Source organism: Poecilia reticulata, linkage group LG17 (genome assembly GCF_000633615.1).
Source record: "Poecilia reticulata strain Guanapo linkage group LG17, Guppy_female_1.0+MT, whole genome shotgun sequence".
Lineage (NCBI taxonomy): Eukaryota > Metazoa > Chordata > Actinopteri > Cyprinodontiformes > Poeciliidae > Poecilia > Poecilia reticulata.
In genome coordinates this window covers 552,861-564,597 of record NC_024347.1, presented here as the reverse complement: position 1 = coordinate 564,597, position 11,737 = coordinate 552,861, and the positions used below count along the sequence as shown (strand labels likewise).

General features: G+C 38.7%; 3 protein-coding genes across 3 annotated transcripts in view; 2 read left to right on the top strand and 1 right to left on the bottom strand.

The window, feature by feature from the left end:
* LOC103478854 (D-threo-3-hydroxyaspartate dehydratase) overlaps positions 1-174 on the top strand; it is a 13,228-nt gene extending 13,054 nt beyond the window's left edge. Inside the window, exon 10 of the mRNA XM_008432933.1 lies at positions 16-174. Coding sequence (XP_008431155.1) covers positions 16-105 — 90 coding nt within the window. The 3' untranslated portion in view covers positions 106-174. The remainder of the gene's footprint in view (positions 1-15) is intronic.
* Positions 175-1,073: 899 nt separating this feature from the next.
* On the top strand, positions 1,074-8,175 carry orc2 (origin recognition complex, subunit 2). Its single transcript, XM_008432930.1, has 16 exons — positions 1,074-1,196; positions 1,413-1,483; positions 2,753-2,911; positions 3,609-3,695; positions 3,816-3,896; positions 3,990-4,021; positions 4,101-4,158; positions 4,639-4,964; positions 5,063-5,172; positions 5,780-5,912; positions 5,986-6,082; positions 6,154-6,300; positions 6,382-6,553; positions 7,523-7,584; positions 7,698-7,816; positions 7,899-8,175. The coding sequence occupies exons 2-16, from the start codon at positions 1,414-1,416 to the stop codon at positions 7,980-7,982; spliced, it is 1,737 nt and encodes a 578-aa protein (XP_008431152.1). The 5' UTR covers positions 1,074-1,196; position 1,413; the 3' UTR covers positions 7,983-8,175.
* cfap410 (cilia and flagella associated protein 410) lies at positions 8,171-11,630 on the bottom strand. The gene is made up of 7 exons (XM_008432931.2): positions 11,403-11,630; positions 11,258-11,276; positions 11,106-11,152; positions 10,577-10,806; positions 9,981-10,131; positions 9,802-9,898; positions 8,171-8,634 (listed from the first exon to the last, which is right to left on the bottom strand). Exons 1-7 carry the CDS (start codon positions 11,477-11,479, stop codon positions 8,473-8,475), a joined length of 783 nt encoding a protein of 260 aa, XP_008431153.1. The 5' UTR covers positions 11,480-11,630; the 3' UTR covers positions 8,171-8,472.
* Positions 11,631-11,737: the final 107 nt, after the last annotated feature.

Below are 11,737 nucleotides of genomic sequence, written 5' to 3'. Positions count from 1 at the left end.
CTTCTCTGTTTGCAGTCGTGTGCGGCGGCCGCGATGCACCCTGTGTACCATGTGCACTCTGAGGGTCGCCTGATGGGAAAGTGGACACCCACCCGCGGGTGGTGAACATCTGTCCAGACRTGCATTTGAAGAAGCTGGAGATGAATCAMTATAAAGAAAACTACGATTATAAGAGAGGGAATATTGCATCATTCCTTATTATGTAGGTAGATTGCAAAAATAAAACTTGTGAGCTAACATAGTGGGCAGCAATGGAAGCCCTGGAAGTGGAAGTGGAAATGTGGGGTTGAAGACTGTCTGATTTCTAATAAATCAAAATCAGAATGAGATGTAAAAGTTCTGTGATTATTTCATCAATGCCACCACARCTTTTGTAATAGCATTGCAAAAGCAGGAATGTTATAGTATGCAGTATTGTTATAATATACAGCTCTGTGGAAACATCTGGAGGGACACATTTATTTATTTGTTGCATTTCAMTTAAAACGAGTATAAATTGCTAAATTTATCAAACAAAAAATTGGATGAGAATTATTTTAATATGGTTATAAGTAAGCATAATTCTGTGAGATTTAAAGACTCAATAGACTTAAATTTTGGACATAAGTGATATTTAAAAAGAAGACCTTACTGGTTTATATATTTCATGTTTTAAATTCAATCTGTAAAATCAATTTATAATTTAATTTTAAATAAATAGCATTCCGCTTTTAGAGCAGAATCTTAAAATCAGCTGAGCATTTTTAAGATTTTGCTTGAAATAATAAAAATGATTATTTAATTACTAGATATATGAAGAAAAATAAATAGTCGTGTCTCGTGATTTAGTGAGCATATTTTCGTTAAAGACAAAATAAATGGTGATTATTGTTAAATTTAAACTTGCAATAAAAACCATATCGATTAGTATTCTAAAGCTGTATACTTTGAAAAGAACAGAAACCACATTAAGGTGCAAAATATGGATATACAAGCTTTACTTTGAAGTGCATCTTGGGAAATGTAGTTTTGAGTGAAACCAGCGTTCTAATTGGCCACTGCCTGACCTTTCACTTATCACGTGGTTTAAAATCTTCATGAGGATGGCGCGAGAACTTGTCACACCGCAGCACAGCTAAAATATTTATTTTCAGTTTAGTTTAGTTTTGTTTTTCGTCTTTAGTTTAAACCCGTTCGCGTCTGCTTAGCAAACTCAAGTAAGTCGCGTTTTCTTTGTCCGTATTCTCTTTAGGAGCTGTATTTTTCCATGACACAACAGCCAGAGTAAATATTACTTCTTACTGCGTTCATGAGTGAAACATAATAGAAACCCCTCGTTAGCGGCTAAAACTACACTCCCGGACAGCAGTGTGTTGTTTTAAACAGTGAGCTGCGTGGCTGTCTCTCAGTGTGTTTTTGGTTTTATCCTAAAGAATGAGTGTGTTGGAAGTGAAGTTCGTCGGGGATGGAGATGTTCTGGAGCACATCCTGGACAAACATGAGGGTGAGGAGCTCTATGTTTTTTAACACTCTTGTGTGTTTTGCACTACAAGGAATATTTAATCAAACGCTTGAACAGCTTAAAAAACTTTTTGAATATGTTGTGGTGTTCCTCTAATCCGAAAAGGCTAAAGAACATACATATACGCTCAGAAATGTTGGATTATCTGCCTCTCAGCAACTTGCACTTTGATTTTGACATAATTTTTGCTCAATATTTAAACCACTCTTGGTTCGAAAAAGACGATTTGACAGGAAGCATCAAACTGGTACCACTGTACTGGTGGTAGCAGCATTATCCTGAGGAGATGTTTTGCTTCCAGTGGCGAATGATATGATGAATTTCCATAACTTGAAGTCAAATCAACAGTATGGCTGAGCGATATGGCTTAAAATTAAAATCTCAGATTTTTTTCTTTTCATACCAGATTTGATTTCAATCTATTTTTTCCCCCCCATTTTCTAGCTTTCTTTTCTATAAAAGAAATTACAAACAACAGAAAAATATTTTCAAAAAGTAGCTTTTATTTAAATCATCTCTTTGCGTGACAGAGTATTAGTGGCAAGTTACAATATTTTTTGGTCATATAAATTAAATTGTATCGCAAAGAACTTATTAGAAAACTGTGAGAAAAACGTTATTTTAATGATAAAGAAGCTTTGATAGTTTTATGATTATCTGAGCAGCTAAGTTTGTGTTCTTTCTTCAAAATAGACATTTTAAAATATTAAGTATTATGTGTAAAACTTCTACCAAAGAACGACTTTACAAGGTGCTCAACATTCCTTCTTTTAAATTATTTATTTTTCTCATAGAAATCTCCTAAAAAAATTTTACGTTATTCTTCTAACATTACAACTTTATTCTCGTAACACTTCTTCGTACAACTTACAGAATAAGTTATTGAAATAAAAGCTACTTTTTGAAAATATTTTCTGTAATTTGTAATTTCTTTCTTAGCAAAGAAAGCTAGAAAAATTGTAGAGTTGAGCCAAACCAAAGGAGTGCATTTACAAAAATAAAAAATAAATCCAGATTCTTCCAAATACAAAATTTTCAGAATTCAAAAATTCAATTAATTTTGGTTGATCTGTTAGGAAAATGAACCCAAACAGACTCCTAAACTCGGTTTTGAATCAATAAAGTTTCTGGAACAACCCAAATTCAACCCAATTGAGAACTTGTGGACTTTGTTCAAAACGTCACCAATTCAAACGGGCTGCACCAGTTTTGCCTCTGACCTTTTGTCTGTGTGCGCTGTGCCTCAACAAGGCGTGCAGAACGGTGCCAGCGGCGTCCAGAGGATGGTGAAGTTTAAGAGCCCAGCTGGACGGAATGGACACGTAGAGGATGAGCAACTGGATCAGGAGGAAAACGGAGTCTATGATCAGCAGGGCTACATCCGAGCTCTGGGAACAGAGAATAACGGAGGTAACGCACACAGCTTCTTTATCCAGACTTAATTGGCTTGTCTGATGACGACAGAGGCATAACTAGCTTTGTGTGCAGTCTGAACTGTCACAGAATCATTACTTTTAGGAATAATTACTCGGGCTGAAACGATTAATCAGATTAATCATGGTGAATTGATTATTGAAATAATTTAATAACCGATTATTCGAACAGGAGTACACAGACTCCAGAAAAGGTGATTTGCTGAAAGAACAACACAGTCAGAGCAGTAACTAAGTCAAAACTGTACATCTTTTTAGTACCTTTGGCTATCTGTTATTAATCAGTTTGTCCAAAAATAATCAGATCATCTCTGCACTGTATTGATGAGTCAAGTTGAAACGGATGTTGATGTTGGAAGTATTCTTTTAGCTGTAGAGGCATTTTTTGCTACAAATGATCAAGCATTCACTAAAGGAATGTTATTATTGCATCTTAAGCAGCTTGTTTATTTTCTAGTTTAAATAAGGAATTTAATTATTTGTCTGTGTTTTTCTAATATTGTATAAAAAAGCATTAAGTTAAAATCTGCATAATGTACCAGGTTTTTTTTTTGTTCGATTACTCCTGAGAGTAATCGATAGATGTAACTAAATAATAATTAGTTACATCCCTAATAATTAAAAAGAGAAATTCTCATGTAATGCAGTTCTGTTATTGTTCTTTGGTTCTGCAGAAGATGAGGATAGCCTTTCCAGAGTGGCTGGAGCCTCCATTTTTACCTTCCAGAAAAACAGACGTGGCAACAGCATGGCCAACACTGGTGAGATCTGCTGGTTTCCAGTAAAAATGATTACATTTTTATTCTAATGATTTTGTTGAGCTGGATTTATCGTGTTTCATAACGGATGCTTTGTGTTGTACGTCTCATTGGTGGACGCAGCAAGTTCACTCGCTCGGACTCCGGGGAAGAGTGTGAGCCTCGGTCCGGCTGAACCCTGCACCCCGACGCGGACGGGCCGACGTGAGTCCAGATCACCGTCCCATTACATATGATAGACCAGATCCTGTGTTTATTTTAAGATGACACTTTTTTTCTCTCTCTCTCTGTGACTAGACCACAAAGGCGAAATCAGGACACCACAGAGGGTAGGACCCCAAACTTAAGTGTTGATTTAAAATACACTTTGAGATTTGTCTGGTCTCTTAACCAGCTCTGGTTTAGCAGATCAAGAAGGTCCGGTTTGTCTCCACAACGCCACACAGGCTCAGAAAGAGACTAACAAGTAAGCACAGCATGTTTTATTGAGATATATAACGGTGCCTTCCGAAGGTTTTTGCACCAACACTGACATCTTTAATGATTTCCACGTGAAATTCAGACTACAGTGTGTTTCATTGATGATTTCATGTGATCAACCAGCACTAAATAATGTATAAATGGGACACTGAACAGGAAATAAAAGATTATTTGTCCCTGCTGAACCACCACACGCATCCTTAAAACGTCTTAAATTCATGTATAAAAAAGTAAGGCCTTAAAAGGCCTTAAGTTTGTCTTTAAAAAAAGTAAGCTGGCCTTAAATATGTTAATCACAGGTCATTCATAATTTTTCTTCAACTTCCCACTTGTACTCTGTGTTGTGTTGTTCTTTTTGTCCCAATAAAATACATTTAAGTTTGCAATTTGAGGAAACAGTGAAAAAGTAAAAGGGTGTGAATTATTTTGCAAGCATGTAAATGTGCCACCATTTGGATTTTTTCAGCGCCGAGCCTTCGGTCGGACAGCGACAGTGAGCTCTCGCCGTCTGACTCTGAGGAGGATGGAAAGGAGGAGGACGAGGAAGAGGATAGGCTAAAGGAAAAACTGAAAATGAATAAAGAGGATAAAGAGATCCAGAAAAACTACAGAACTCCTAGTAAAGGTTTGTCTGCAGCTCTCTATAAGACTCCAGCCAAGAAGAGCAAGAACACACCCGAACCCGTTAACCAGCCCTCCATGACCGAGGAGTACTTTGAGGCTCACGGCAGCTCCAAAGTTCTGACGTCAGACCGGACCCTCGAGCGTCTGCACACCCCTAAGCTAGACAGGGTATGTTGATCGCACATTCAGGGTTTTAAAACCTAATAAATGTGTCTAATTATGGCTAAAGTGCAAACTGATTTTCTGTTTGGTTTTTTTTTCCCCAGGAGACTTTGGCTCATCTTTTAGAAGGTAAACCGTCCTGTTACTCAAAGGAGATCAAGGAGCTGCACGACAAACACAGACAGCACTTTACCAAATGGATGTTACAGTTACAGTAAGTGCGGCTCTCATTTCTGATGTTTTTCCTCAATGTCTGAGGGTTATCAATTTTTTATTTTATTTACTGTTATTGTTAATCTTGTTTTCTCTATATTGTTTTTAAACTTTAAGAACATTTTTTTGTGTGTGAACCTTCATACCTTATGCTGCTGTTGCACCTCAATTTTGCGGGACATTAAAGTGTTTCTATTTTATTCTATTCTATGATCTGAAAATGATTCTCAGGGAAGACAGTGGATGGCCAACACTTTTCAGTAGGGGTCTGTGGCCCCCGCAGTTCACCTGTTGGGGGTGCCACTGCTTACACTTTAAATGTTTTATAATAATTTTATAAATGCAATCTGAAAAACGTGGCATCCATTTGTTTTTGGCACCAAAGGATTTTCAACTGCAATTGCAGTAAAAGATTAGTTTGACTTGAGGAAGCTGAATCAAAATGCAAGCCACACTTTTCACATTTTTATTTATGAAAAAACAATTATTCATCATTTCGGTTCCATTCTGCAACACTGTCCTGCTTTGTGTTAGTTTGTCGCCTAAAAGGGTCTGTGTGTGTGCGTGTGTGTGCGTGTGTGTGTGTGTGTGCGTGTGTGTGTGTGTAGGTTGGGATTCAGTGTGCTGGTTTACGGTTTGGGAAGCAAAAAGACTTTGTTGGAAGACTTCCGGGTGTCTCATCTGTCTCAGGAAATCCACCTCGTCGTCAACGGGTTTTTCCCCTCCATCACTCTCAAATCGGTCCGTATTCGAAAAAGGAACAAAACACCTCATGACTTGTTTAATAGTTTAATTACAACGTTATCTCTTTTAGATATTAAACGCTTTGACCTGTGAGGTTCTGGAGCACCAGGGAACTTTCTCTACGCCCTCAGATCAGATCCACTTCATCGCTCAGACACTCAAAGACAGTAAGTGTGCTTGTTAAAGTGCTTTCTTCTCAAGTCTGACTCGACTCACATTTCCTCCCATGTCACCACAGGCCCGGATCTCCACGTTTACCTGCTGATCCACAACATTGACGGGCCGATGCTGCGAGGAGAGAAGACCCAGAGTGCACTGGGGCAGCTGGCGGCGCTACCAAACCTGCACTTAGTCGCCTCTATAGACCACATCAACGCTCCATTAGGTGGCTCTTAGGAGGAGTTTAGCCTAGAGCATTGATAAATGGGGTTGTCGTGTGGCTAAGTGGTTCCTGTAATGTTTCCAGTGTGGGACCAGTTCAAGCAGAGCCAGTTTAACTGGCTGTGGTGGGAGTGTGTGACGTTCCAGCACTACACCGAGGAGACGTCGTACGAGAACTCTCTCCTGGTGCAGCAGACGGGCGCGCTGGCTCTGTCCTCCCTCACACACGTGCTGCGCAGCTTGACGCCCAACGCGAGGTGAACTGTTTTAAAGACCTGATAAGTCATTTATTTATTGAGTGAAAGGGGAATTTATCAGCAAGAATGTAAGGTTCGACTCAGTTTTGTGCCCCTAAAGGCGAATCTGATCTGTTGTTCCAAATTTAAGTTTGGGTGTGCTTCAAATTTCTTCTTATTCAGTAAAGTTTGCCATCATTCCTTCAGCCGCAAATATAGAAAAAGCCAAACTCCTGAGAAAGTAGAAAAACTCTACTATATTTTTTTGGTTGATGCATTGGATGCTTGGACAATTATTCACTCTGGTTTTAGATGCTGTGAAGCTAAAAAGAGTTTTGCTCGTACTTCATTACTTTTAGAGAGTCTGAAATTGTGTGCCATTGTGTGTAACCATAGCAACAAGGCATTGATTTTACAACTTTTAACTTTTGATAAAACATCAATATCATAAATTCTATCAAATTTGGGAGCTTTCGTTGTTTGCGCAAAAGGAATTGACTTATCATATATGAAGGAAATCCCCACTAAAATACAGAAATATTGATAATGTTACTAGAGAAAAATTAATAAATAAAACTAAAGTCATGTAGTGAATTCCCAACTTGGGGTGTAAATTAATTGCAAAAGGTGGGTGGAGAGGTTGGGGTGGGACTTTAAGTTTTTTTTTTTTTTTAAGGTATAAGGTTTGAGGTTTTGTTCCATTTTGTTGTGAAAAATTTTAAGTGATGGGAGGGGGGGAAAAATCAATAAATAAATTGATTTTTATATATATATATATATATATATATATATACACTGCTCAAAAAAAATAAAGGGAACACTTAAACAACACAATATAACTTCAAGTAAATCAAACTTCTGTTAAATCAAACTGTCCACTTAGGAAGCAACACTGATTGACAACGGGGACCCTCGTTGGGTCAATCAGTGATGCTTCCTAAGTGGACAGTTCTAAGACAGTTCATCCAATCATTCTTTTTCTTTTTGCAGAGGAATCTTCAAGCTGTTGGTGAAATTCCAGTTGGAAAACAAAGACAATCCTTCCTACTCGGGTATACAGTCGGGTTCAAAAGCTCAAACTTATGAACAGTTATTTTTTTGGGGGGGTGTAATTTTTACCTCACCGTTTTGATGATTTATAGACATTTCATTGTGCCAAATGCAGGTTTGTCATTCCAAGACTTCTACCAGCGCTGTCGAGAGGCCTTCCTGGTGAACTCTGACCTCACGTTGAGGACTCAGCTGACAGAGTTCAGAGACCACAAGCTGATCCGGACACGCAAGGTGACTTTCCGCAACTTTACTCCTTGGGAAAACTCTGTTTTGTATTTCGTCTTTAATGTCTTCTTTGTTTGCTTTCCACCAGGGCGCAGATGGAGTAGAATACCTGATCGTTGCTGTGGAAACGAACACTCTGATTGATTTCTTAGAAAACGAGGAAGATGACTGAAAGGATAAGACCTCCAAATCACGATCTGCAATTTTCCTGCAGTTGATATGAACCCATTCTGATAAATGTCACTAGTTTAATGGTTGAAGCGTTAGCTCTGAATGCACCGTTGCACTGTGACATTCACATCATGGTTAGATGTGCACATTTTTTCAGTGTTAATCTGAATAAATAAAAGCCACCGTGACTTAAATTATTGCTGAACATTATTTTTAATTTCAAAATAGATATGCGCGTTAAACAAAACATACATTATGTTCTTGTGAGGCGTGTAGTCATGCAGCTGAACAATAGAATCCCATAATAATTTGGGAAACCAGGGCCACAAAACTGCGACGTGGCAGTGAAATGAAATCGGAAACTGTACACGTAAACGAGCAGAAGGTACCGGGAGGCGAAGCGTATGTGGGTTAGAATCCTGAGATTGGTGCTGGATGTGGGAAAAGAGGGGGGAGTGGGATGTCATTCTGACTGCATGCTGTGGATATAGTTAGTGCTGGATCTCTGCAGTTTTCTGAGCTGACGATCTCTGACCGTCTCCTGAATCCAGTGTGTAGGTCTGCAGCCTGTTCTGCGTGGCGGTGTGCACCACGTGGAGCTCCTCTTCATCCAGGTCCCTCAGCAGAAGCAGGACCGCATCGAGGATGTGGGTCTGGAAAAGAAATTTAAAAAGCACAGTACCTCACTTTAACGGGGACCTAATAAGCTTCCCTGATCAGGACAGGACTATATGTTATACAAAACATGTACAATTTTTGCACAAAATTATTCTCAAGTAACAAGACTTCAGTCAGGTCAGTTCTGCCTATTTTGATCTTTCATAATGAGTTGTTTTAGTTCCTCTTGTCACTTTAAATCCAAGTAAGCTGCTTCTTAACTCAAAGTTTACTCTCGAACATGAAAATGACTATAAACAGATGTGCAATTACACAACTGTACATCTTTAAAAAGAGGAAGCGGGGCCTCCTTCACAACCAACAAGAATGCAAATAGTTTCTGGATGGTAAGTCAACAACCAAACATTTGTCTTTTCTAGCAGAAGTTACAGCTATTTTTAAAACGGCTTGTTTTCCAGACACCCCAAAAAAACATTAACTTGTTACGAAAAACTGGCTGGGTGAGGGTTTTTTCTTTTTTCTTTTAGCACTATGTGTTTTTTTAGAAGCAGTAGGAACCCAAATGGAAGTTTAAAAAAAAGTGCAAAGTGTGAATTTTGCGTGGTACGTCCTCTTTAATCTCCCGGGCTTTCAGGGTGTCCATGCATCTTTAAAAAGTCTTAAATTCACGTATTGAAAACTAAGGGCATAAAATGTCTTAAATTGACTTTTAGAAAAGAAGTTGGCTTTAAATATGTTACTCACAACTCTTAAATTTTGTTGTGGTGTGACTCACTCATTCTATGTAGTCTGGGTTCGAGTCGCTTCATTGTGCTCTGTGACTCAAAGCGGTTGAGGCTACTGCTAACTAGCTGCTAATATACTCCTACTAGCTAGCAAACCAGCTATATTAGAGACAGGAAGGAGGAAAAAAATTAGCTAGCTAAAAAATGCAAGCTGGTGTAAGTGCAAATTGATTGCCAGTTTGGTGGATGGCCTTAATCTTCGCTGTTTGATCATTTCTATATGAGGCTACATTCATTCTGCCAAAAAGCTTGGCAATACAGTGGTTAAGGCCATTTCTTTTGTACATTTCTGGTGTGATACAGGTCTTAACTTTAATTCATAGTGGCCTTTAAAAGTCTTAAATTTGAATTGCTGAAATTGCAGAAACCCTGGCTTCAGTCAACAGGTTCTAGTGGGGTGATGCTTGCAGATGCTACCTTTTTCATCGTCGGTTTCTCCATGGTGGATGGAGAGGAAAGAGAGGAGAATTTGTCTCTGGAGAGAGGCTTCATTCCCAGCTCTTCTCTGATTTTACTAACAGGAAGAAAAAATAGAATTTCAGAAACGTCTTTATTCGTAAAGGTTAAAGCTGTTGTGAAAAGTGACCAAAACCTACTTGGTCTCCTCCATGTTGTAGTTTAGTGGATCGTTCTCCATCTCTGCATCTGGAAGGCCGTTGTTGGGAAGCTGGTTGTGGATGTTGCCAGTGGGTGTGCTGACCTCGTCACCTTCCATTAGAGCGAGTGCAATCTCTTCCTCGGTTACCACTGAACACACAAAAGGTCAAAGAAGGAAAGTGCCTTGCATAAGTGTTCACAACCTTTGAAAAAAAAATTTTTTTACCCCATTTTATCACATTACAGATGCAAGTTAAACAGAAATCTGAAAAGTGTGCCACAACTGCCTACAGAAATTGTTTTGCTCAACTGTGCGTAATTTACACACGCATACAAAAATGTTTAAACAGTAACTGCGGAGAAAGATCGATACAAAAACTTTGTTTTCATTTTGTTTGCAATGAAATACCTTTAAGTTTTCTGTTGTAACCTGACAAAATGTGGAAAAGTTCAATGACTATTTTTACTTTTGCAGGAACTGTGTGTGACCCAGCTACTGTACATCCCAAAGATTATGAGAAAATAAAACAACATCTAGGCTACAACTGCTCTCTGCCAGAGAGTATTTTTGTCATGCGCAGAAACATAAAATCACCTTGATTGTCGAGCTTCTGGAGTCTAGGAAGGCAGCGCAGCACGGTGAGCCGATACCGACTCGGGTCAGTACCGCAACAAGGGTTCTCGGCCAACCACAGAACTCTGAGACGCGTCAGTGGACGCAGATGACAGAGCTCTGATAGCGTAGGAATCATGTTCCTCCTCAGGTACAGTTCACTCAGAGACGGACAGCCAGCCAAGGGAGATAGAGACGAGATGTTGTTCACACTGCAGAGAGAGAAAGCACTGTAGTAAGCAAACCATAATAAATAGTTCTGAACATGTGATGGAAAGAAAATGAAAATGGAGGTGTTCAAAAAGAACTGATCTGTCCCTTTATGTCTTATGTTACCTTGAATAAATAATTTGCAACAAAACAGTAAAACAAACTTAAAAACTGACCATGATATGTTGTTTTATATGTGAGGTGATATTTAAAGTGACTGATTGATTTAACATAAAAGCCTGGTTCATAACTTTAACAAGAAGGTTGTGGAGAAGGAAAGCAAAGAGTTTACTTGACCAACCTGAGAGTCAACACTTCAATGCTTGGCATCTGAGAGAATATGGAAATCTGAAACGATTTACAATTACACAATTTGATGGAGATGATTATTTTTGTAAGTATGTAAAGATCAACATAATTTACTGGGGTATCCACACAACTTTGCCTACTCACGTCAGTCAGGTTGCATCCCCTGCAAAACAACACGTAGCACAATATTAGCACAGACTCAACACATGGAGCCAGTATATCTTAACCAACACTGGTGTTAACATGTAAAGAAGGGGTAAATAAAGATGTGATCAGTTTAAACTCTTACCAACAGTTTAGTTTCTTCACGCTTTCCAAGTCTGAGGCCTTAGCCTTAGCAAGAACAAGTTTCCGTGTTAGCTTCATTGCCTATCACCTACACGCCTTAAAAATTAGGAATATTGTCAATAAAATGTATATTAAAAAACAACATAGGTTGCTTCATGACAGCATAAGCGTAGAAACATCTCAACTCTGCTGCACAGGGAAAAGCTGGCGTCTTTAACATTAATGCGCATGCGCGTTACCAACAACGCGTCCTTGGTTACTACGGCTCAAAAGAAGAAAAAAAAAACTAGCAATATTTTTTGTCTCTTTTGTGAACCCGCATGCTAGTAAATGTCG